Source organism: Eublepharis macularius, chromosome 16 (genome assembly GCF_028583425.1).
Source record: "Eublepharis macularius isolate TG4126 chromosome 16, MPM_Emac_v1.0, whole genome shotgun sequence".
NCBI classification, from domain to species: domain Eukaryota; kingdom Metazoa; phylum Chordata; class Lepidosauria; order Squamata; family Eublepharidae; genus Eublepharis; species Eublepharis macularius.
The window spans coordinates 10,659,924-10,686,471 of NC_072805.1; the positions used below are offsets into that span (position 1 = coordinate 10,659,924).

At 47.4% G+C, this 26,548-nt stretch overlaps 1 protein-coding gene across 1 annotated transcript in view; it reads left to right on the forward strand.

Annotated features, from left to right (window-relative positions):
* The first annotated feature begins 20,852 nt into the window (after positions 1–20,852).
* The window catches only part of NTF3 (neurotrophin 3), a 109,693-nt gene continuing 103,997 nt past the window's right edge, over positions 20,853–26,548 (forward strand). The window contains exon 1 of the mRNA XM_055000516.1: positions 20,853–21,134. Within this exon, the coding sequence (XP_054856491.1) occupies positions 21,117–21,134 (18 nt within the window). The 5' untranslated portion in view covers positions 20,853–21,116. The remainder of the gene's footprint in view (positions 21,135–26,548) is intronic.

Sequence of the window (26,548 nt, forward strand, 5' to 3'; positions counted from 1 at the left end):
ACCAGGGTCCATACTTTTCATACCTGTAGTATTAGTGAATCCAGATAGAAAAATGCACATCCGTGTGCAAGCACTGATAGATTCGGGCTGCTCAAGGGACATTATCGCTCCAGCCTTGGTGAATGGATTAGTGCTTCCAGTACAAGAATTGGAGACGCCCGTCATCTTTGAGCAAATGGACGGCACCAATATGAACCCAGTCACTACTGAAACCACTCCGGTTGTAACCGGCATGGGGCACCATTGGGAAGTAAGATCGTTCGCCATTAGTGCCACTGCCAAATACCCCTTGATCCTGGGAAGCCGGTGGTTGTGCGACCACAACCCCTATATAAATTGGACAGAAGGAAGCATCACATTCAGCCACAGTGCCTGCAAAAGTCACCGTTGGGATAAAAATTGGGGCAACGATCCTACCCACAAAGAATCAGCTCTCCTCACTTAGGAAGAAATTAATCAAATACCCAAACAATATAGAGCCTACCTCCAAGCCTTCACAGAGGAAGAGGCCAATACTCTACCTCCACATAGGAGGACAGACTGTGCTGTAGAAATCTTACCGGGCGCCTCACTGCCTAAGGGCCGCCTGTATCCCATGAGCCCCAACGAAAGAGAAGAACTCCGCAAATTCATTGACACTAATCTCCAAAGAGGATTTATACGACCTGCGAACAGCCCGCACGCTGCGCCAGTGCTCTTCGTCAAAAAGAAGGATGGGGGCTTAAGACTGTGCACTGATTTTCGGGGACTTAACGCTGTGTCATCCAGCAACGCATACCCCATCCCGCTCATCAGAGACCTTCTCAACGTCGTGGCTCAAGGTAAGATCTTTACGAAATTAGACTTAAAAGATGCCTACTTCCACATTCGTATCAAAGCAGGGGATGAATGGAAAACCGCGTTTAATACGCCCCTCGGCCAATTTGAATATTTAGTTATGCCGTTCGGCTTAGCTGGAGCCCCATCGGTTTTCATGTCTATGATTAATGAAGTACTACATGAATTTTTGTACAAAGGAGTGGTGGTTTACCTAGATGATGTCTTAATATATTCAGAAACTGAGGAGGAACACGTAGATCTTGTAAAAAAGGTTCTGACCACACTGATGTGTAACAAACTGCCCATCAAACTATCAAAATGTGAATTTCACCAAACAGAACTCACTTATTTGGGCTACTGCATCTCCAAAGATGGTTTAAAAATGGATCCGGGCAAAGTACAAGCAATCCAAAGTTGGCAAACTCCTGCTACTCGCAAGGAACTGCAATCCTTTTTAGGTTTCGCCAACTTCTATAGGGAATTCATTGCCAACTTTGCTCAACTTACACTCTCCCTAACCGAACTGTTAAAAACTAAAGACAAGGGGGACAATGCCAAAAAGCCGAGTGCCAAATTGCCCTGGACACGAGAATGCCAAGAGGCATTCGATCTCCTCAAAATGCAGTTTGTTTCCGAACCCGCCCTCCAACACCCCGATGAAAATCGCCCCTTTGTAGTGCAAGTCGATGCCAGCGACACCGTGATTGGGGGCGTACTTTTGCAAAAGGGGGAGGATCTATCCTGGATCTATTCCTATCCTGGAAGTTTTCTGAAGCAGAGAGAAATTGGAATGTGTGGGAAAAGGAAGCTTTTGCTGTAAAGGCAGCCCTCACTACCTGGAGGCATTGGTTAGAGGGAGCCCGTCATCCATTCGAGGTTTGGACGGACCATAAGAATTTGGAAGCCCTCCGCAGCCCTCGGAGGCTAAATGCTAAACAGCTGCGCTGGGCAGAATACTTTTCCAAATTCAATTTCACTTTAAACTTCTTGCCGGGCAAAACGAACTTTCTTGCTGATGCCCTATCGCGCATGCCCTAACACAAAAGCAAAAGGGAGGGGACTATAGACACCGTCTTTTCCCCTACGCAATTAGGGGGTGTGGTAACAACGCGCAGTCGCACTGCTCATCCCCCTCAACCCGATCAGGGATGGAGGTTAAAGCTGAAAGTTGAAGTGGAAAAGGAGGGGGGAAAGGTGCCCAAAGACAAACTGCAACAATCGAATCAAGGAGAATGGCTTTGGGGGGACCGCTTTTATGTTCCCGACAGTTTAAGAAAAGAAGTCTTGCAGCGCTGTCACGATGCCCCTACAGCAGGACACTATGGTTACTTAAAAACGCTTCATTTAGTACAACGCCAATTTTGGTGGCCAGGCATGCGTAAAGACATTTCCCAATATGTAGCATCCTGTCCCATTTGCCTCAGTGCCAAATCACGCAAAGGCAAACCTCCCGGATTATTACAACCGCTAGAAACACCAAGCAGACCATGGGAAGTAATATCCCTGGACTTTATCACTGATTTACCCCCCTCCAAAGGTCACAACTGTATTCTGGTCGTAGTGGATTTATTCTCCAAGCAAGCACACTTTATACCTTGCACCACTATACCTTCAGCCAGAAAACTGGCGGATATTTTTCTGAAACACATTGTAAAATTACATTCTTTTCCGTCTAAGGTGATCTCGGATCGTGGCGGACAATTCGTTGCCAACTTCTGGCGGGAGCTTTTACAAATGCTAGATATTGAACAAGGTCTGAGTTCAAGCCATCATCCGCAAACCGACGGGCAGTCTGAAAAAGCTAATCAAATCCTGGAACAGTTCCTTCGCTGCTATATCAATTTCCAACAAGATAATTGGGTCGATTTGCTCCCCCTGGCAGAATTCTCTTACAATAACAGCGTGCACGCCTCAACAGGGGAAACTCCATTCAAAGTCGTTTATGGCTTCCACTTCAAACCCTTCCTGTTCGAAGTGCTCCCCCCTCCTACTGCAACTTCCAGAGACGTAACGGAATGGTGGGGGGAAGCCGCTCACCAATGGACTCAAATTAAAAAAACATCTCGACAAAGCCAAAGAGGATTACAAACGATACGCCGACTGCCACCATGCGGCTGATTGGGATTTACAACCCGGCGACCTTGTTTATCTTTCCACGAAAAATCTGAAAGTGACTCAAACCAGCCGTAAGCTTGCGTTCAAATTTCTTGGACCCTTTCCTGTTCGTAAAGTAATTAACAAAGTGACTGTTGCTCTGGATTTACCAAAAAACTTGCGCCACGTACACGATACTTTTCATGTTAGTCTGTTAAAAAGAACTCCTCCTGCAGACCAATGGCACATCCGTGCCCCTCCCATTCCAACATTGATTGATGATCAAACTCATTACGAAGTACAACAAATCTTGGACTCTAAAATAAAAAGAAATCAGCTATTTTACCTCATCAGGTGGAAAGACTTTGACTCTGGGTTTGATGAGTGGGTGAATTCTGTACATGTTCATGCTCCTAGATTAGTTAAAGCGTTCCATTCTCGCTACCCACATAAGCCTGGGGGGGCATCTTAGAGGGGGCAGAATGTCAGGTTCAGAATGCTTTCATGTATATCCTTGCCTAACCGACTCCATGTTTAATCCTTTCAGTGTTTAAGTGCTTTCTTCACAGGTGCCAAGGTTCCCAGGCAGCTATCTCACAGAAAAGGATTGTTTTGGCTACTGCTGTTCCACCAAGAACCGGCCTTGAAGAACTTTCGCTTTCCTAGCTTCAAAGGGGTTGTTTTGGGAACTATGGGGGGAGGTTGGGCCTGCTGGGATCTGTTACTTTGTACCTCATGCTTTGCCTGTCATTGGTAACAATGCATATGTACCATCCTGGATATTGTATTCAGGCCAGTGGACTATAATGAACTAATTCTTCAGTAAAAACCTTTTGGAAACAATGGACTGTTGTCTGATTGCAGAAGGTAGTCTGGAGTAAGGACATTATCCAGTTCTGACACTGGAAACCCCAATCTAAGCCCAACTTTGCTTGATGGGCAGGTCTTCCTTCCAAGCGTGGAGCTCCAAATTGGTTACAATTGGTTACATGGGACCAGAGACCAGGGGGGAGGGGGGGGTGTTCTGTAGCCATGGGCACTCCAGTCTCATCCCTGAAAACCCTGTTAGGCAGTTCTGACTGCCAGCCACAGACCTCCTGCTTTTCTCTATGAGACCTCTGGTTATAAAAGGGCACTGTGCTCCCAGTTCTGGCTTTCAGTTTCAGCAGGCAGTGGAGTGGGACAGAGCTGTTGCTAGCCTTTTGGGAGAGAGAGAGTGCATTGGAGCTGGGATTTTTTTCTGTGTGTGGTGTGGGTGGGATAGGGATCTATCACCTGTGGTTCCAGGGCTGCTGCCAGGCCCTGAGTCCAAGCTCAGCAGGCACCTTGGCTGAGGGCTCACACTGATTATTATTACTATCAGTGCCTGATCTGGTCAGGTTTCTGGGAGTGCTGGGCTAGGGCTCTAGCCCCTCCCTCTGGTTCCAGGGCTGCTGCCAGGCCCTTGGGTATCATATCTGAGCCCCATCCATGCCAAGTTTAATTCTGTTCTGCTGAACATAGTGTATCTTCCCATAGCTCAATATCACTTTGCTAGTGTCATAACTATTCTTTTCTCAGGCTTTCACAGGTATTTATCTGTTGGACTGTAACAGCTTCCAGTGTTTATGACCTTGTGCTCATTCCCAGACAGTGCTGTGCCTTGCTTCCTAGTAACTCATCGTGATATCACAAATATGTGAAATGTTCTCACACCAAGAGAGCACCAAAGTATTGTTTACAATTGGGGAGGGGAGAGAAAGGAGTAAACTAGAATGTTACAAGAGAAGACTCTCTCACATGATGTCATTCCTGTCAACTTCTGCTCATGCTGCTTAGATGCCTGCCTTGCTTCTAAGTAGTCCTATGGACCTGTATATGGACATGATCTGATTTCTGAATAAAATCCATTTGACTGTGTCTTACTGCAAATGGGCCAGAGATCTGTCTGCTGTATCCTGTCATCCATAGCCTGACATTTTGACAGGAATCACTTTTTTTCCTCTGTACCTGCAACCCTGGAATAATGGCTACGGTCTTCATGTCGTCAGAGTCAGACCTGGGGCACTGGCAAGGTCGCTAACTGGAACTAGCGAGGAGTCAGAGAGACCCCCTATCCTGCCATGGAGGGGGAGAGTCCCGCAAATGGAACAAGGACCGATAGACTTTGCATGGGCCATACCCCTGGAAAGGAGAAGAGCGGATTTAATGACTCCCGAGCAGTTCGTAGACGACCGAATAGTTCCTATTACCCAGGTTCCGGTAGGAGCAACAGGAATGGAGGGAAGGAGTATTCTCTCACATTCCCATCTAGTAATGGCACCAAGCATACTGTCCCAGGGAGTAGGAGCGGTTCCATATGGGAGAGCACAATCGTTGTCCGTTCCCCCTATTTCAGCCGGCGCAGGGGCACCAACTACTACAATGGGGATGAGACCGCCAACGAACTCACAGAGTCAGCCTCCCCTAACAGCACCCATAAGCTCCACGTTACCACCCCGGGGGAGTGAAGATTCAACAAGGGGGAACCCAGGCAAGAGGGGCCCCACAGCCTTTGACCATACCTCCGATCGTGAGAGGCGCAGGAGCGCCTAGTACCACAACGGGGATGAGAGTGTCACGGAGCCTTCCCGTGCAAGCTCAAGCAAGCACAGGAGCATTGGTTGCAATCAGTGGGATGAGGATGCCCCAGTCAGGCCAACCACAAAGAACCCCCATTATTGTCCTAACGGGGGCAAGAGTACAAATAGGACATACCCAGGCAGGGGGTCCTCTAATGAATGTCTCTCAAGGGATACAAATGGGACTCATGCAAGAGGGGGGGGGTGTCCCCCAGTGAATATCCTGCAAGGAGCCCAGGGAATCCAGGCACAAGTTTTGCAACCACAGTATGGAGGGATACCGCAAGCTGCTCTGATGGACTTTGGAGCAAATGGCGCCTACCAGATAGGCACAGGGACATTTGCAACCACCCCCCTTTTGGGTGGCCCCGATCCAGCAGGCGGTGGGATACTGGGGAGCAGGAGCTCTCACACCAGGATTGCTGCAAGGGTGGTTCAAATTGGAAGCCACGTTTGACGGGAACCACAGAAACCTTGGATTCTTCCTCGTACAACTCATGGAGTTTTTCCATGATTGGGGACATTTATTTCCTTCAGAGCGTGTTCATTGTTTTTTTCCCGGTTCATGCCCATGTCTAGTCAGGACCACCCCATTTTCATGGCAGGCAGATCAACTGGATGGTGCCTTCTAAGGTAGGGAACCTCAAGTTCACATGGTAGAGGGAAGATGTGTAAGCCTAGAGCTGGCTGCCATTCTCCGCCATGTATAAAATCAACATTTTCAGACGGTTTTGCCCCATTAAATTGTGAGAAGAGCCTTTGCTAATTGATAGAGCTTTGGGGCTTAAATGAAGACTATGTTCCACCACAGCAGCTTTGATTGTCTGAACAGGGCCTTCTGCAGGTGTCCCCTTGCACATGAGCAAAACCAACAACTGCCAGTACATATTGCATTATCTCTGGTGAACTCCCACACCTTATGGAACGGCCTACCTGAAGAACTCATAAAAGCTCCCCCTCTCCTGGCTTTCTGCAAACGATGCAAAACCAAATTATTCAAGAGGGTTTTTTACTCAGATAGCAGGGCTATACTGTAAGGAAGTGGTCTCAAAGAGATGCATCAGTAAAGAGATGGGAACAAAGACTTGATTTCTGTGTGCTCCCATGTACTATCTGCTGCTTTAAGTATGATCCTACTAGGTAGTTCTATGTTGTTTAATATGTCAGTCTTAGAATCGCGTATGCTCTGTTCTGGCATTTTTTCAACTCTATATTGGATTGGATTTCTGCTTGTTTTAAATCTTTGCAAAACTGCATTTATATACCCTATTACATTGTTTATTGAAATGTCCTTGAAATTGATTGTATTGACTCACACTGCGTCTTGAGCCTCAGTGAGAAAGGTGGACTATACCTAAATGAACAATTGTAGGGTTGCCAACGTCCAGGTGGGGCCTGGTGATACCCCAGAATTATAGTTGATCTCCAGACAACAGAGATCAGTTCCCCGGGACAAGAGGTGACTTTGAGGGGTGGGCTCTATGGCACCATGCTATGCTAAGATTCCTCCCTCCCCAAACTCCAGAGTTGGCAGCGGTACTCTTGTGGCCTCTACTGGCAACTGTGTTAGCTCCAGACACAGAACTTGCTTTAGAAGCAGAAAGCAAAGGGAAGTGAACATCAGCCCACAAGACTAGGAGGCAATGTGAAGCTTCTGGACTGGTCAGGCTTTTGTCAAAGGAGCCTGGCCTTCTGGCTGCCCGTGGCCAACACAGCTTCCAATTTAGGCCACAAGCTTCAGCGGCCCAGAGCAGAGAAGTGCAAGCTCCAGACCGTGATTCAGGAGTGGCCACCCATAACCCTGGCTTATCCCTGGCAAGGAGTTGGGGTTGCCATCTCCTTGCCACCATGAAAGACATAATCCCAGCATGACGCAGAAGTGCTCTGGAGCCTGTTCCTCTTCCCCCACCCTCTGCTGGCCAGGGCCGATTCCAGACGACTAACCCGAAGGCGCTGCATGCCGCCATGTTCCGGATCGCAATGGGGAAAACGCGAAATATCACGTTTTCTCGCGCGAGTTTGGCGCGAAGTCGCCAAACTTCGCGCCAAACTGGCGCGAGAAAATGTGATATTTCGCGTTTTCCCCATCGTGATCCGGAACATGGCGGCATGCAGCGCCTTCGGGTTAGTCGTCTGGAATCGTCCCAGGTGAATATTTGTCAGGGATGCTTTAGGGTCACCCTGCACTGGGCAGGGGGTTGGACTAGAAGGTCTGTATGGCCCCTTCCAACTCTGTGATTCTGTGAGATGGTGGGGGGGATGCCGGGAGCAGCGGACCCCCCTGCCCCCACCAGGGGAATGGGAATCCTAAAGTGGGGTTACACATAACTTCCCAGCAGATGCTCAGTTTAACGGAAAGCCTTCAAAAATAACATATTGCTTAAAAATATCTTCTTGAATAAGCACATAATAAGTATATGTATTGACTAGCTAAGAAACACTTATCTAGCCGTATCTGTCTTGATTTTGCAGGCATCTAACACACTTACGCAAAAGGAGGAGGGAAAAACGCTTTCCCTTTATACGCACCCTTTATATGCACCCTTCTCTCATGAGCCCAGCCATTTTCAGCCTGCACTATTTTTTGTAACAACTGTTGTTGCTGAAGGGCTCCTAAGAGTTCTTCACACACATGATGTGCACAGGAAGAGAGAGATTCCAAAAAGATCTTGACAGAAACGGAAATGATTTTGATGTTGTTATCAGTTTCACTTAAATTATAAAAAATACATTCAAATGGAAATGGTCTGATGGCTTCAGCGGAAGTTCCAGCGAGGTACAGTAAGCATTTTGGCCATGCGGATTTATCCTGTTCAGTCAGAAGGCAGTCCCACTGTGTTTTTAGACTATCACGCTGCTATTTGCACTTCACGTAAAGCCCTGGGCACACCATAAACATCGGAAGCTCAAAAAGCGCTCGGCCCTGCTCACTTTCTAAAAACACCGAGACCAAGGAAGGCCTCCCAGGTACAGCCCACCTTCCGAAGCTGCCCTTTCATCCGGGAGAATTGGATCTCTCCAGTCTCTGGAGACTATTTGTCATTCTGGAAGATCTTCAGGCCACACCTGGAGATTGGCAACCTTAATTGTATCCATTATCTAAATCCATATTTCAATTGATTTGAATGTTAGTTGAAATGTGTCCCTTTAAAAAAATCACATTCAGATGGTCTGGAGTTAAGGACTCTTCGCCCCCCCACCTGCGTCTCCACAGATGCTGCAATAGGGGGAGAAAAAACCCATCGCACAGCTGGCCCAGTAGCACTGGTCTGCTGCCACCACCATATTTATTTTTTAAATTTATTTATACCTCGCCTTTGCTCCCCAATGGGAATTGAAAGTGGCTTACATCATTCTCCTCTCTTCCATTTTCTCCTCACAACAACCCTGTGAGGTAGGTTAGGCTGAGAGTTTTTGTGCCTGGGCCAAGGCCGCACCCAGCAAGCTTCCATGGCAAAGTGGGATTCAGACCTGGGCCTTCCCAATCCTAGTCCGACACTTCAGCTACTACACGTACTCACTGCCATCTCACAGTGTAAATAATGTCATTTTCTCCAGCATCTTATTTCTACTAAAAGGCTTAGAATTTGGTGCCTCGGAAGCAAAAAGTCACAGAAAATAAAGTTGCTCCGATATTATCAGCTTCAAGAGCTGCAGCCCCTCAGTTAGTCTGGACTGCAGCAGGCAAGAAAAGGGCCAGAACTTGACTGAGGAAACTCATAATTTCTTTGCAGGCATGTGATGGGCCCAACCAGGGAGAAATTGCATATTGTAATTTGCCTTTTGGGAGATATTTTTACTAAATAAAGTTAACACTGGACCCCATTAGGTAGGGCTTAAGTTTGTTCGTAGTGCTTTTTCTGAAGGGCCTGTCTCTGCAAATTCATAGCAATTATGATTTCAGTTGTACCAGTGATTGTAAAGTTGTGGGGTTTGTGATAAACGTTTGTTACCTTGAAAATTATAATGTCCTGAATGTTTTCTTTTTGAAGCAATTTCATAATTGCTTCACAAGCTCAAGGGTACTGTCATTGACCTGAATCACTCCCAACTCTCCTACTGGGAGCAATAATTTAAGAGCCAAGCTAGAAGTGACGAATTACATTTGAATGGCAAGTGAATAGACTCACGTGTATTCCTCCCTGTTCACTTGCGCTCCACTTGCACGCCACTCGGTCACATAGTGAACAGGGAGCACAAGTGAACAGGGAAGAATACATGCGAGTCTGTTCACTTGCCATTCAAGTGTAATTCGTCACTTCTAGCTTGGCCCTAAGAGAGGGATTTATGTAGCAAGAACTCTGATTGGTAGCAATTCCAGTGGCATCAGTCTCAGCAGCACTAGACAGGCAGTTGAGTGAACAGTGTGGTCCCTTTAAATGGCCACGGTGGCTGGAGGGCCTGCCTGCCGGCTATTCCAGAGGCAGGAAGGATGGCGGGGAAGGAAAGATGCCCGGCCTGCCCCCCTCACATGAATTCACACAAAGCTGCCTTGTACTGAATCGGTCCATCAGTCAGTATTGTTAGACAGGCAGTGGCTGTCAAGGGTCTCGGGCAGAAGTCTTTCACACCATCTACTGCCCAGACTTTGTTAACTGGAGATTCCAGGGATTGAACTGGGGATCTTCTGTATGCCAACCTGAGGCTCTACCACTGAGCCGTGACTTCTCCCCTCTCCAATTGCAGCAGGGCTCAGCCATCCCATGGGGGGTAGCAGGGACTTTCTGTACCTTTAAAAGGAGGTCCCTGGCTCAAGCCCAGAATTCTTCCAGAAGGCCCAGGGTGGGGAAGAATGGATGCAGTGTCGAGCTTCCCTTGAGCTGAGGCTTCTAGGACCTCCTACAAAGGATGGTGGGGCGTGCAGAGGCCCAGGGGTCTGATCCAGTAGGAGCAAATATTGACACCGATCCAGGTTTCCTGTTTTGTTTAAAACTTGAGTTAGGTTATTTAATGCAATTATTAAAATAATTATAACAACAAAAACATTTGATTTATATACCATCCTTCAGGACAACTTAACACCCACTCAGAGTGGTTTACACAGTGTGTTGTTGTTATCCTCATGACAATCACCCTGTGAGGTGGGTGGGGCTGAGAGAGCTCCGAGAGAGCTGTGACTGACCCAAGGTCACCCAGCTGGCTTCAAGCGGAGGAGTGGGGAATCAAACCTGGCTCTCTAGATTAGAGTCCTTGCCACTCTTAACCACTACGCCAAACGGGCTCCAGACAGTCTGATGCTTCATCATCGCTGATCTCTCTCGTGGCTCCTCAGGGTGTTTCCTGTTTTCCCTCACAGAGAGCCTCTGCCACCTCAGCCTCTCTTCAGTCTGCTGACCACTGCAGCAGGTAGGGAACCTGGGTCTGTCTGTCCCCACCCCCAGTCTCTTGAAGCCCTGTTCGTTGGTCAGCATGTTCAATCCTTGTCTCACTCTCTGGCAGGGCAGGAGGCCAAGCCATCTATTGCTGGGTTGGAGGAAGCTTCTGTCTCCATTTTCCATCCCCCACTGGCCCTGCCTGCCTCACAGCCTTTGCTAGGCACAGGGATAGTGGAAAATATCTTATTCAAACAGAAGACCCTTGCTTATCAGAAAATCCTTTTCAAAGCCATGGAGAAGGAGATGCATTGATTAGTGGAAAGCGGAGATTACGTGTATAGAGATGCCAGTCAGGAGAATCCCATTCAGTGCTTTTTTGTTTTTTAAAAAGGGGCCTGTATTCCTATATAAGGTTGCACTGATATACACCAACTCCCCTCTCAGGACTTGGAAGACACCCCCCCCCAAACGTGCCAAGTACTCAGTACCAGTATGTATCACCAGAAAAAAAGGCCTGATCCTGTTTGGATCAAAGATTGGCTACCTGTTCTGGGTTGGTGACGTCCCTGTCAGATACATACCCAAAAAGTCTCTCTTCTCACTGCCCATCTGCATCCTGGGGAAATGAAGCCAGATAGTAAGAAACCAGAATAAATGTCAGATCAGAAGGTTTCTGACTGACCCTGAATGTCAGAAATAATTCTATTTGGATCTGGAACAGTTACGATGTTTACAGAAGATGCGATTTGGGGAGGTCTTAGTAAAGTTCTGATGGCGCATTCCTATTGGGCAACAGTTTATAATCACAATAGATTGGAAGGAATGAGATGGTGTAAGAAGGGCAGAATTTGAACTTATAGCTTTGAACAACGTTTTTAACAGCTGGGACTACTTTGCTACAATGCATTTCAAAATCAAAAAGAAAAGCCACACTCTTTTCTATTAACAGGAAAAGGAAAATATCCAATTAACTGTTTTGGAAAAATGTGTTCAATCAGGCATCTGTGTAAGAGCATCTTGGGAGCAATGCTAGTTTCTGCTGTTCTGTGCCACAAATGTGCATGAGTCATGTGCTGGGCTCTGACATATGTGAGCAATGTAAGATCATCATGTGCTTGTTGTATTAAATACCCTGTGGCACTCTGCAAATCTCATAATACTTTCCCTCCTTTATAGAATCCTTAATTCAGTTGCTATTCTGTTCTTCATTAGGCTGGACAACAAACAATTGGCCTTGAGGCACAGGACATGCTCAGAACTTGAGAGCAGGAGAAGCTTTCTTCAGGACACCGAGAGCGAAAGACTGTATTAACGACATGAAACAATCGGACTAGTTAAGACACATTTAACAGGTCAGTATCAAGGTGAATTGCGGAGAACAAAAGGACTATCTGAATACCTTTCTCCTCAGTGTGAACAACTGATGTTCCCATCCTTACTATGTGCTTAAGCTGTGAGCCAGTCTAAAATTTACTCTGAATGATATCATAGAGGAAGGATAGATCAGAGATAACCAAAATGAACTTTTGGGAGTGGCCATGGCTCAGTGGTGGAGCATCTGCCGGTCCCAGGTTCAATTCCCCTGCATCTCCACTGAAAAAGACCAGGTAGGAGGAGATGTGAAAGAGCCTGGCCTGAGACTGAGCTGAACTGGGCTGAGAACTGGGCTGAGAAGCTGCCAGTTCGTGCAGACAAGACTGACCTTGATAGGCCGATGATTTGACTCGGTATCATTTGCATTCATGTCCAAAGACACCAAAGGCTGCCTCTGTATGTGACCCCACCCAGAGTCCTGAGGGACAGGTTCAATTTCTAGAGATATGCTTACAAATTCAAAATGTAAATCCAATTTATTTCAATATAACAGAATACAACTGTGAAAACGCTCTGTAGTGAGCCCAGAGCAGAGTCCAACACACAGTCCCCTTGGTAGAGAGTGCAGACACTTCTGTGGGTTTGGCCAGAGGCTGTGCCTCGAACAGAATCCCAAATATCCAGAGGGCCTTGCAACAGCAGGACTCTTTTTATAAAGATGCTGTATGGATCCTGGAGGTTGCTTGTTGCCCTAGGCGCAGTTCCCCTTTCCTCCTGGCAAGATGAAGTGGGGCAGCTCTGTACTAGGATACTGGTCTCGAACAGTCAACAATGAGTTCAGGTGTCAGCAATTCCTGCACTTCCTTGCTTCTTCAGCTCTCCCCAGCTACTACTGTTCTCCCGGGGAGAAGGGTTCGATTTTTCCCAGACTAGCAGTTTCAGCTCTGTGACCTTCTTAGATCCAAAGCTTGGAAACAATCTTTGCCTTCCACAAAACACTAGCTTCAGCACTCCTCTCTTCCTTCCAGTCTTTTCAGCTAGCCTAGTCCTGCATTATACCACTTCTCCCAGGCATGGTGGCCTTTTCCAACACATGCCCCATAAGCCTTTGCTAAACATGCAAATTAATACAAACCTAGGTACACATCAGTTAACTGCTTGTCTGGTCTACTAGTCTGGTCTATCTAAGTATCTGCAGTCTATTAATCAGACCTAGGTCCTAGGCTCTAAACCCTTTTTTCAGTACAGGCTTACATGTAGCTCATTGGATAGTGTGTAGTTCTTTCTAACACTGGGCCAGCACCTCGTACTGCTATCCAGCATTTCATTCTGTATGTTGGAGTGTTTGGAATTTAGCTGCAGATTCTACAGTACTTTGTTGCAATCAGCAATGTGGGTTGTCTGAGAAAATCTGAATTGGAAACATTTCCAGAAAATGTATTGTCGAAGGCTTTCACGGCCGGAGAACGATGGTTGTTGTGGGTTTTCCGGGCTGTATTGCAGTGGTCTTGGCATTGTAGTTCCTGACGTTTCGCCAGCAGCTGTGGCTGGCATCTTCAGAGGTGTAGCACCAAAAGACAGAGATCTCTGAGTGTCACAGTGTGGAAAAGATGTTGGCAGGTCATTTATATCTACTCAGGAGGGGTGGGGTTGAGCTGAGTCATCCTGTAAGAGTTTCCCAGGGTGTGGAATGCTAATGGAGGGAGGCTTCACTGTATCCTGAGGAGGTTCTTTTGCATATGGATTGGTGCTTGATGTACTAATCTTCTCTGCAGGGCTATTGTCGGGTATAGAGTGTTTTGTTAGCCCGGTGTTTTTCAGAACTGGAAACCATGCTCTGTTCATTCTTAAGGTTTCTTCTTTCCTGTTGAAGTTTTGCTTATGCTTGTGAATTTCAATGGCTTCCCTGTGCAGTCTGACAAAGTAGTTGGAAGTGTTGTCCAGTATTTTGGTGTCCTGGAATGAGATACTGTGCCCTGTTTGAGTTAGGCTATGTTCAGCCACTGCTGATTTTTCAGGTTGTCCAAGTCTGCAATGGCTTTCATGTTCTTTTATTCTTGTCTGGATGCTACGCTTTGATGTTGTTTTACTGGAACCTTGGTAAACAGGGATACAACATCAAAGCGTAGCATCCAGACAAGAATAAAAGAACATGAAAGACATTGCAGACTTGGACAACCTGAAAAATCAGCAGTGGCTGAACATAGCCTAACTCAAACAGGGCACAGTATCTTATTCCAGGACACCAAAATACGGGACAACACTTCCAACTACTTTGTCAGACTGCACAGGGAAGCCATTGAAATTCACAAGCATAAGCAAAACTTCAACAGGAAAGAAGAACCCTTAAGAATGAACAGAGTATGGTTTCCAGTTCTGAAAAACACCAGGCTAACAAAACACTCTATACTCGACAATAGCCCTGCAGAGAAGATTAGCACATCAAGCACCAATCCATATGCAAAAGAACCTCCTCAGGATACAGTGAAGCCTCCCTCCATTAGCATTCCACACCCTGGGAAACTCTTACAGGATGACTCAGCTCAACCCCACCCCTCCTGAGTAGATACAAATGACCTACATCTTTTCCACACTGTGACACAGAGAGATCTCTGTCTTTTGGTGCTACACCTCTGAAGATGCCAGCCACAGCTGCTGGTGAAACGTCAGGAACTACAATGCCAAGACCACGGCAATACAGCCCGGAAAACCCACAACAACCATCATTTCCAGAAAATGTTCCAGAAAAATTTGCTGATCCAAAGTTAAATAAATAGTTTAAATATTTAAATAGCAAAAGAAGGCAAATATACCATGTACAAGCCTGGACCAAATACAAGCACTGAAGACTCGCCGCACTTTACATCTCACATTTCACCCATCCAACATGTGCAGCACAACAGCCCTGATAACTATAGACAAACACATTCGATTTACCCAGGGCTTTTTTTCTGGGAAAAGAGGTGGTGGAACTCAGTGGGTTGCCCTCGGAGAAAATGGTCACATGGCTGGTGGCCCCACCCCCTGATCTCCAGACAGAGGGGAGTTTAGATGGCCATCTAAACTCCCCTCTGTCTGGAGATCAGAGGGCGGGGCCACCAGCCATGTGACCATTTTCAAGAGGTTCCAGAACTCCGTTCCACCGCGTTCCTGCTGGAAAAAAAGCCCTGGATTTACCTATGTGGGGTGGGAAATTTTCCATAGAAAAATTACGCATCTGAAAATTTTCTGTTTTGGAAATTTTTCTGCCCCGCATTAAGTATTGTAATTATTGTGGGATGGCATTATGCCTTTACAGACTGGCATCTCACAAACTGGAAGCACTGCTTGTTCAAATGAGGATGCACAAAGTAGGTCCATACCTTAAGAGAGAGAAAATGCATGGAAGGAGGTGATTCCTTCTGAAATCCTAGCTTGATTCAGACATGACGACAAACTCTGATTAAACAGAAGTATCTCCACACTGCTGTAAACTGTCATGATGTCATTTTGGTGTATGGTTAAGAGTGGCAGAACTCTAGTCTGGAGAACAAGGTTTGATTCCCCACTCCTCCACTTGAAGCCAGCTGGGTGATCTTGGGTCAGTCATAATTCTTTCAGTGCTCTCTCAGCCCCACCTACCTTACAGGGTGATTGTTGTTGTGGGGATAATAATAACATACTTTGTAAACCGCTCTGAGTGGGTGTTAAATTGTCCTGAAGGGTGGTATATAAATAGAATAATATTGTTACTGTTATTATGTCCAAATGCAGGAACCTTGGCAAACTGGAATTGGGTGGCGTATCATCACACCATGAAGTGATCAAACAAGCAGTGTGCCTAAAGGGGAGGGAGGTAGGAGGAGCCAGAAGAGCTGTCAAAAATAGCAAACAAGCCATAGTTGTGCCCCTGATACTGACAAACTGCTGTTTAGCTTGAATTTGTCATGTGGTCTGAAGGCAGATTCAGGGAAGGGCAAACTGGGAAATCAAAATAGCTTCGGAGCATGCCAACCCCAATGGCCCCTGTGACAATACTGACAAAGGTGTATCTTCATCTACTTGTTTCCACTGCCACCAGCCGTGTCCAAGCCAGGTAGCCTCTCTGGCAGGACCATCACTACTCTGGCTTGGTTTAGCTTGCTCCTGGCTGTCTGCAACAGCCCACCCAGAACTTTCCCTGTAAATTAAAGCGACAGTCTCTCCTGAAATGACTAAACAACTCTCAGTACTATCCCATGATGAATGCATCAGTCCCAATATGTGAGGGGCTGCATTGTTTCTAGAATCAGGCCTGGACACTGGCAGATATTAAATTAGATGCAAGTGCTGTTGGGCAGGAGCAAAGAGCACTTCCTAAGAGCCTCCACACCTGGGATTAGCGGGAAGGTCTCCCAGATAAGTGGCTATCATTTCCAGACAGACTGAAACCCAGCCGGCCTCTGCATCTAAGCACCGAGTCGAGGTAAAGAATGCATCACTGAGGCTCCATCAAGATGATTCAATCCCAATCTCACTCTCGATCCCTGTACATTCACTTAAACACAATGGAGACTAGTGTTTCTCCAAACCAGTTTATAAAGGGCGTAATTTTTCACACATTGAGCTTTTAGGGACCGTTCAAAGCTTCTGCCAGTTCTTGTTTCTCTGCAAAACAAAACAAAGGCCCGCTGGCACCTTAGAGACTAACAGTATTTGTTTCTTTGACAAACTTTCCGAGCCACCCAAAGAGAGCGAGAAAGCAGAAAAACAACCTCTTTGCATTCTGCATCCTTTCCCTCTGCTCCCTCCCCAAATGTAATCTGATTAGTCACAAATCATGACACAATTAATCCAACATGAGGGGGAAACCAGCTCCTTGTTTTCCGCCCCTTGTTCATCACTCAAAGCCAGGCTTTAATGAAACGCCTCACTGCACATTTCCACGGAGGCGTTGTGCGCTGTGCTGTTTCTGTGTCTGTTCCAGCCACCATGGAAACACAACAGACTTGTGGAATTTATACACACAACATGGACACAACAACAACAACAACAACAACAACAAGATCCTTCCACAACTTGAGCATTCTCAACCTTTCCATTTCTATGCAATATTTCAACCACAAAGCGGTGCTATTGGGAAAGCTAAACAATGCCTGAGATGAGAGAATCCCAATTCTCTCCTTTTGACGACGCAGAAACCAAATGTGCAAAGCGTTGGATTGCAGCTGTCCGTGAATTTGTGCACTTCACACAACTCATGTCACCCTAAAATATGGCCTTATTGAGATATTAATTCCGTAATCGAATGATCAGGTTAATTTCAAATCCACCAAAGTGTTTCTCTTAGGCCCTCATTATCTGACCCCCCGTTACTGAAGTTACTCTGATGTGCTGTTTAACTCTTCAGTTAGTCCACTAACACCTCTCCCATGTACAACACAATCCCCCACGTCTTCATAGCTGCCTTTAGAAAATGGGTGGGGAGGGGCTGTGGCCTGGTGGAACAGCATCTGCTTGGCATGCGGGAAGTCCCGGGTTCCATCCCCACCATCTCGAATGGAAAGGATCAAGGCGGTGATGTGGAAGACCATTTTCTGCCCCAGACCCTGCAGAGCTGCCAACGGTCAGAGTCAACAGTACTGACCTTGATGGACCAATGGTTTGATATGGTACGAAGCAGCTTGTGTGTGTTCAGGAGTTCACTGTGGTGTGCCAGGCAGAAACATCTGGGTCCCACAATAATGTCTTCAAGTGCAGCGCTTTACTTTTCTCCACGACTAGGCAATCATTCACCTCTCCCCGCCCCCCAAATTAAAAGCAGAGCTCTTGCAATCACCACGGAGTAGGGACTAAAACCTGCTCTGTCAGTAATCCTAGCCAAGAACCAAAGCTGCTCTTTTCGTATTAAAATGGAAATTTTGGTACATGGTATTTCTTTAGCATGGCCAGAACCAGTTCAGAAGGCAGCCTTCAAAGACTGGCTCAAGTTATAAAGACAAGAGTTTAGGAAGATAAACTCCTGGATGGAGCTAGGTTTCTTATTAAAGGAGCAATCAGAGACTTTTCATTCAAAACTGGGTAAACTGGAGCATTCCAGTTGTTTCCCTTTTGCAAATAACCCATCTCCGCCCCCCTCCATGTGCACATATTTGGCAAGATTAGGTGTTGCAGCTCAAATTACAAGGCATGCTGATTGCAGGCGGCCACAAGCTCAAGTGGGGGGGATGGCAGGGACATCTCGCGTGGTGAACAATGCAAGTGGGCAGAGGTAACCAGGCCCTGGCTGGCAAACGGACTGGGGGACTTTTGCTTAGCCCCTTGCTTGAACTGCTGATTCTGCTGGCAATCAGAGTTTCCTGAGCTGTGAGTCTATGCCAAACGATTAACCCTTTGGCTGCTGCAGGGAGAGACTCCCTGTTCCTCAGGAAAAGATCTGCTGTTAATTCCTGCAACTTCTCTATCTTTCCTACGAGAGATTATATGGAGGGAGCTGGGAGCATTGCTTAACATTTTGTACCAAGCCAGGACTTTTTCTTCTCTTTTAAAAATATATTGCATTCTGGATGGAAATTGCAGACTGCTGAAAGGATGAATTTCCTTATGGATCCGAGGACAAGTAGAAAGCTATAGAAGAATATTTTGATTTGAGGCGCCTTTGAAGAAAGAATCCTTGGTCACTCAGATGTAAAAGCCAACCCTGGGACCAGAAAATGATGATGAGGCAGGTACAATGTGTATAATGTAGAGGATAAATTTTAATGCTTGAATGATTATGTATGCTAGATGTAGCCTTGATTAACATACGCTCCAATACTGGAATATATACACAGGATATATAAATGATCTAAATCTATTTATGCATAAATGTATGTTGCAATAAGTATCAGAAATACTGTGAATATTGTCATTTACGGGAGATTCTTAAAGATTTTAAAGGATCCACAGGGAAGTGTCAGAAAACTTTATACCTTCAGTTACTATCCAAATGGGGTCCATGTTTTCACCACTTAATGCGGAAGATATAAACCTCCATCATTTATTGCAAAACAAACCTTTCTGGTATCTCCAACTGGGCCCATTGAACTCTTACTAGAAAATGTCAATCATAGAATCATAGAGTTGGAAGGGGCCATACAGACCATCTAGTCCAACCCCCTGCCCAGTGCAGGATCAGCCTAATTTTTTGCTTTCTGACATTGGCTACTATAAATGCACACAAGTGTATATGAAAAGGCAAAAACAGGTGGGGGGGAGACACTGTACTTTCTGGATGTAAAGATGATTGAGCCTATATAATGTGTCTCAGTTGCTACAGATTTCTGCCAGGGATTGACTAGGTAGCCATTAAGAAATGGTTCTCCTTCAGCCCTCTTTCCTGACTGAGCAAATAAAAGCACCAACCTCACAGGATTGTTGTGGACATCAATTCGAGCCAATAGTTTGGAGAACTGCTTTTACTAAGTGCACTGAAGTTACAGATGGGGGCGGGCCAGGCAGGCAGGAGATGTTGACGGAGTCAGAAGTCATTTCTTTAGACAAGAGATGATTATGTTAATTATGGTGCCATCCTGATACATGACAAAGTCATCACAAGTCAAAAGCTGATCCCTGCCAGGAGAAGCTTCCAAACTAAGCTGCAGGCAGCTCAACGTGGCGTGTTGAAAGAAGTACTTCGGGGCACACCATCCTGTGCAGATGCACACCAAATAAACTCTCTTTCTCTGCCGTCAGCTTTCTGGGAGGGAAAGGTTGTTCTGAACAAATCGTCCTCCGTGACCTCAAGATTTTTGGTTCTAACTTGCTTGCTGCTTTTTGTTTGGATCAGGCGGGGGGTGAAGCACCCACATGCATGCGCCTGCACACACACAAGCGATGATTTAAGCATATAAATTTAGAGGGAGCATTAAGGAGGCAGGCAGCTAAAATTATCGCCTCTCTTCTGGGTGAGCCAGTGAGATAAATTTTTGAAAAAAGGTTGAGAGCTCATCGTTGCTGGTTGCAGTAGCAGAATTCACGACAGTCCATATCCCCCACCCACCCCACCCCCACTTCTCCTTTTCTTTTTTCTTTTCTTTTCTTAATGGGCTAACCTACAAATCAAATCCTCCTGCAACTTTGCCCATTCTTAGAAATGCTGTTGGTAGGTGAGGGAGGGATCCTTCGTGCTGATTTGGTAACAGAAGGGACCCAGTCAAGCACCAGTGGGTTTAAATCTGATTTTTTAAAAATCAGAACACAAGCAAATTTACAATATTCTCCCTCCATCACTCTGAGTGACTTTAAATGCGTTAACAGAAATTATCCATTTGCCACCATGCTGCATGGAGATATAAGAATGGGAAGGTGTCTGGCTGCAGATTTTATTTTCCTCTTCAGAGCTAGATGTTAAAAAGGGATGGTAACAATTTAGGACTGCCACTCCAAGGGCAGTTCCTGATGAGTAAGAATCCAGTGGGGTGTATTTCTAAATAAACACTCCCTGGTTGGGTCTGGTCCCCTTGAACTCAGTGGGGACTAGCTCTTTTGCAATCAACACCCAGAATCAGCAAGGAATTCCGTCTGATTTTTTTTTGGCAGATGTGAATGCTGTTCTCATTTTTTTTTAATTTGACGGGGGGGGGGGGCTGAAATCGGATGCATCACGCACAGTTATGGGAAGGGGGGGCCCTCCAAATAAGCTATAACACCCAAGGCCGTCTCGAGCAGCAATTGTCAATCTGCTATTTCTCAGCCCAGAGTCGACGGCAGCCAAGAGCGCAGCCCAGGAGGAGTGTGTGGCGGCCGGTGCTCAAGGGGTTAATGCGGAGAGCCATCTGGCTGCTGGTTTGTTATAATCGAGCACATCCATGTTCACGGGACTCAGAGTTTTTAAGACTCCTCTCCCACAACAGAGCTCAGCAAGTTCTGCACAAGACATCTGTGGAGCCCCCCTTTCTTTTTTGAATGACCAGATTATTCCCATCCACCTCTCTCTCTTCATGTCGACTTCCCTGCCAACGTTCACACGGATGCCATGGTCATTTCTACCACGGTAAGCAGGAACGAGGAAATAATAATATAGTAATAATAATAATAATATTTGCGGGTGGCTTTTTCTCTCCTCTCCCTGTTATGATTCTTTTTGGCAGCAAATAAATTCTCAAGGAGGAGCGTCTGGCGTGATCCAAAGCCGGCTTACTCAGGAGGAAGTCCCGTTTAGTTCAGTGCTTCCTAGAGGATCGCACTATTTAAAGCTGTAGGGAGCAGCAGCGGGGGTGGCGGTGTGGGGACTGGGGGAGCATCCCCTCTCAACAGAGCCTACCCCAAAGCGAAGCTTGCCCGGTGGTCTCACAGCCTCCTTTAGCACTTGAGGGTCTTCTGGCTCCTTTCTTGCTTTGGTGCCCTTTAAGTCTTGCCCAGGAGGTCGAGGCAGGAGAAGAGAGGAGGAAGGGGTTGCTGGTCAGGCGCTTCTCTGTTTTAGATCCGGCTGCAAACAAAAAGCTTTGCAAAATCGGGGTGGGGATGGAGTCGACCCCGCGCTGTTCTGAACCTGTCTCAATCCCAGGATATGTGGGAAGTTGAGGCCAGGGATCCAGAAAACCCCCCAGGCCACCCCCTGATCCCCAGGTAACGCGCTCCCTGCCAGAGCGTGCAAGAACCGCCACAAAGTCCAGGGTTCGATGCCCTCCCGCGCCTCGTCCTCCCCGCCGCCGCCGCCGCCTCTTTCGAAAAGCCCCCCTCCCCATTTCATAAATTTTGCGGTGTGCTCGGGAGATCAAAGGCATTCTCTGCACACGTGCGAGACCCCCGACGGCTTGCAAAGGTGGCTTGTTTGCAAAGCAGGCGGCGGAAGAAAGTCTCCTCCACGTTGTGTGGCTGTTTGCAGGAGCCCAGCGAGGTCTTCCTCCTCCTGCGTAAAGCCACCCTTGGAAAGTCCCATTCTAAGACCCCCACCCCCCTCCATGCGCAGAGGGGGAAAGGGAGGGGAGGTCTGTCTAAATTGCAATCCGGGGCTTCTTGGGGAGACACCCGATTGCCCCCGGCGAAGGAGCGGGCGAGAGAAAGGGGAAGAATCCTGGGATGGTTCGGATACTTTGCCGACCCAGTCCTTAATCCTTGGCCAAAATAAAACGGGCCAAGGGGGCGCGCGAGCGCTGGAAATAGCCCGAGGTGCCCCCCCCGTTGCCCCCGGGCCGGCATTTGGGTCTGGACGGGCCCTTGGCAGGCAGGCCGGCCGGCCCTCCGGGGGCTTTTTTGTTTGTGGCGCAGCTCTTTGGAGAGGCGCGGAGGGGGGAGGGGAGGAGGGGCGGCGGCGCGGGAGGGAGCCGCGCTGCGCTGCGCCCCTCGCGGCACCCCCGCCGGGGCTGGGAAGCGGCTGCGTGCGAGGAAATGGAGGGGCTCCCTTGCGGGAAGCGAGCGCGCCCGGGCCGGCGCGCAGCCAAACGGCCGCGATCCCCCAAACCGCGTGGCCAGCCAGCGCCGGGCCAGACGGTCGCCCAGGCAAAGCGGAAAGCCTGTCCCGGGGATTGCCGCTGCAGGTGGGCCGGGAGTGCTGCCTGGAGTGCCCTGGCGGGGCGGGGGAGAAGTTGGACTTTCCCGCTTATAAGAAAATGGCACATCAAGGCTCAGCTGAAGACACCCCCATGCCCTTCGCAGAGGAAACGGGTTTTTTAATAGCAGGGATTTGTTTTCCCTCGGACAGCGTTGAAACACACTCCCTTCCTTTCCGCCTGAAGTGGTTCAGTCCAAGGAAGCTTTACCACTTAATTGTAATAACTCTCTAAACGAAAGCGCAAGAGTCCAGTAGCACCTGTTAGACTAACAAAATTTGGGGTAGGGGCTCAGACCCCAAATTTTGTTAGTCTTGAGCTGTGACTCAAGAAATCTCATCGCCTGCCACAACTTTCATTAGCCTGATTGGTGCTTCTGGACTCTTGCTCTTTTCTACAGCTGCGGACAGACTGACGCAGCTACCCATCCTGACCTGTCTAAACGGAGCCTGCATAGTGGCATCGTGTTCCATGGAGCCTGCTTTGGGCTAAACAGGTTTGCTTTTCCAGTGGCTGATTCTGAAGGAGAAGATGGGACCGGTTCTAGAATAGGTTGGGCACCCTTCAGAGAGTGGTGCCAGGGAAGTAGCGGGTAGGTGGAAAGGTGTGGCCCAGAAAGGTATCACTGGCAGAAGTGGCAATGCTGGGCTGGCAGAAGGTCTGGGAAGAATGACTATAAAGGTTTTGACATGCCAAGTGGTCCGAGGGCATTCTCTGAATGCTATCAAGGCACGTTGGGAGTGGTAGAAAAAGAGAGAGGTGGGAGACATGGATTTGCTTGTGGCACAAAGGAAGCCACATTAATTGTGTGGGGACAGGTAGCAGTTGCTCAGTAATGAAGGTCAGTTTTGAAGTTACTGCGTGCTTGGTTCTTGAAGGAAGAGCCAGGACTGTTTTGCAGCCCCTTGCAAAACAGGAGTGATGGGCGGGGGGGGGGGGGGGGCGCTGCTAGACCCAAGAGACTGTAGGTTGAAGACAGATGCTTCAAAGTAGGGTTTGAATCCACATTCTCAGCCCTGAAAAAAAAGCCATGCTGGCCTGCAGCAGACACATATTCAAAGCACTTCTAAGACAGTTCAGAATGTATGCTTGCACACTTCTGCTTAAAAACTCTTGGGCTAAAAGAAACTTCCTTTGCGGCACGTGCTACCAAGCAGGCAGGGTGTAAACCAAGCATGTTTCAAAATGTGTGAAGCAGTGATACAGGAGAGAACTTCTATGAGCATGTACAGAGTGGCTCTTCTCTGTGCATTTGCTTCCCAAGTTAGAGTAGGTGGTTCTTTGCCTCAGTATGTTTCAAGAAAGGAATCCAGTGTTGTAGTCCCACAGGCACAAGCTTTGCTGGGGGATGGAGGGGTGTTATGGGGCATAGCTCGGGGGGGGTGTTTGTTGCATCGGAAGCAAGGAGGCCTTGAGGAATGGAGCCGTGGGTGGGTTGTAGTGCATGCATGAAGTGCAAGGGGTCCAAAACATTTGAGGGGGAAGAGCAGGTAGATGGATGAGGGGAGAAACTGATGCTAGGAAAAGGTGGGTGTGGGCAGAGGGAAGGAAAGGTGAGGTTTTGTGGGATGGTAGAGCAGAGGGTCTTATAAGAGGGAATGAGGAGGAGGAATGGAAGTAGCAGGTGCGGTGGGGGGAGATGAATGATGGAGAGGAAGCCACATTTTTAATGGACTCCATGGCGCAGTTACACAAAGAGCATTTCAAAGCTCAAACGAGGAGACATTCTCTTTCTCTGCAGGGAACTCTAGCTTTGTCAATAGAAGGAGAGCAGTAAGAACATCTAACAACATTTTTAGCGCCTTCACCAATCAGTCCTTATTGATGGAAGCTGTGACAGTTAAACCTGCATAAAATGGATTAGAGCTTGCCATGAAAATATGTCCTGATCGGAAGAGGGTTTCCGGGGCTGGTTACTCCCATCTCAAAAATAATCCTTTTAGGGAAAAATAGCAGTTCACATGACCCAGGAGATCTGGATTTTGCATGGACCCATATGACTGTTTACAACTTCTTTCTGCTTCCAACTGCTAGAATACCTGCTTTAGGAGTAAACATGCTAGGAAGGCGATTAACAGTACAGTCCTAAGAAGAGTTATACCAGTCTAAGCCCACTGAAATCAGTGGACTTAGACTGGAGTAACTCTGTTTAGGATTGTGCTGTAAGGCTGTTTATTGTATATAATGAAAATAATGCCTGGGGTCGGATCTGTAGAGTGATGCTGGGCATAAAAGAAAAGATACTTGTGAGGGTGGCCCCTCATTTAAACTGAGCCATCTCCCCTCTGCATATGCAGGGTTAGCGTTTAAGGAACCCCTGCAGACAAACAGCTGAGCACCAGCTTGCCCAGAGCTTTGACGAGGGCAGCAGTTCTGCCGAGCAGCAACACTCCAGTTGGTCCTGCGTCTGCAACTGGCTGCTTGAAAGCGGGATCCACCCATTGCTGCTGGTGCAAAAGGACTGTAAGCATGTGATGGTGGACAGCTGCATCTCTTTCGGCACAACAGCTGCTGAACAGGAGCAGTCTATCTGAACTGTGAACCCTGAGCATTTCAGATGTAGCACCTTTAAAAGTTCCACAGCTGATATTGGCTTGCTGGTCTCTGGATGGAGCCCATAGGACGAGAAGCCTGTCCTGGGCATAAAAAGGACTTGATAGGATGGCTTGGCTGGTGAAGTAGCAGACAGGCTCATCAAGTGACAAAGAGGTGGTTCAGATATGCATGTACACCCCTTGAATACTTGCTTGTGTAAATGACAGTCACAAAGCAGAAGCTACAGGTAGAACTTTCCTATCACCCCACATCACAAGTGCTTTTCAAGAAAGCACAACCCATGGCTATCCCCCCATGCTGAGAAACCAATTTATTTCATTTATATTGAATATACATTGTATATATAAGAGATCAGGGTGTGGTTCTGTACACAGTTTGGAAGGAAGAGAGACGTGTGATGTCTGGACCATGGCAAGGAACTAAAAAATGCAAAGGAATTTCCTAAAGGGAACCCTGAAGTTTATGCAAATGATCTGATGTGAAAACAGCGTCCTGACTACTAAACTTGTATGGGTGTGTGAGGGAAGGCACATCCAAAGCTGCGCTGTGATGACGGTTTCACCACTGTTTATTTCTCCATTTTTGCTTTTTGGAGAGCAACTAGCAATTTCAATGGAACGTATTTGTAAAAAAAAAAAATTATTTAGGTTGGGTGAATATTCACCTTTTGTCTTCTGTTGGTTGTCAATTGTTTCTCTCAGCTCCTGCCTTTTGGACTCCCTTTTCCGACCTGCTGCTGCTCCCTCTTTTCTGGATTACTCACAGGGTCAATCCCACCAAATCAGAGGAGATAAGATGTTAGGGTTGCCAGCCTCCAGGTGGTCACTGGAGATCTCGCAGAATCACAACTGGTCTCCCGGTGACAAAAATCAATTCCCCTGGAGAAAATGGCTGACTTGGAAGCTGGATTATATGGTATTATACCCTGCTGAGGTCCCTCCCAGGCTCCACCCCCCAAATCTCCAGGAAGTTATGGACCTGGCAACCCTATAAGATGTTCTTCTCAACACTGATTGGCCTGTTCAGCTCGCCGCTGTGATGATCTCACTAAGAGCAATTAAGGGCCAATTCACATGTTACAAAGTCCTCAGACCCTCATGTTCCCTACATGATGTTCTGTAGAGGTCCACTATAGATTCTGTTGATGTGAACTTTGGGAGTTCTGTGCTCATCATCACTTAATTTTTAGGTGCCTGCAGTCCCAATTTAGATATGCAGCAGGTGGGGAAAGGGGTTGTATGCAGGGCTTTTTTTTCAGCTGGAACGCGGTGGAACTCCATAGGGGGGTTTAGATCGCCCTCCGCACCGGTGCGTCTGGAGATCAGGAGGCGGGGCCACCAGCCATGTGACCATTTTCACT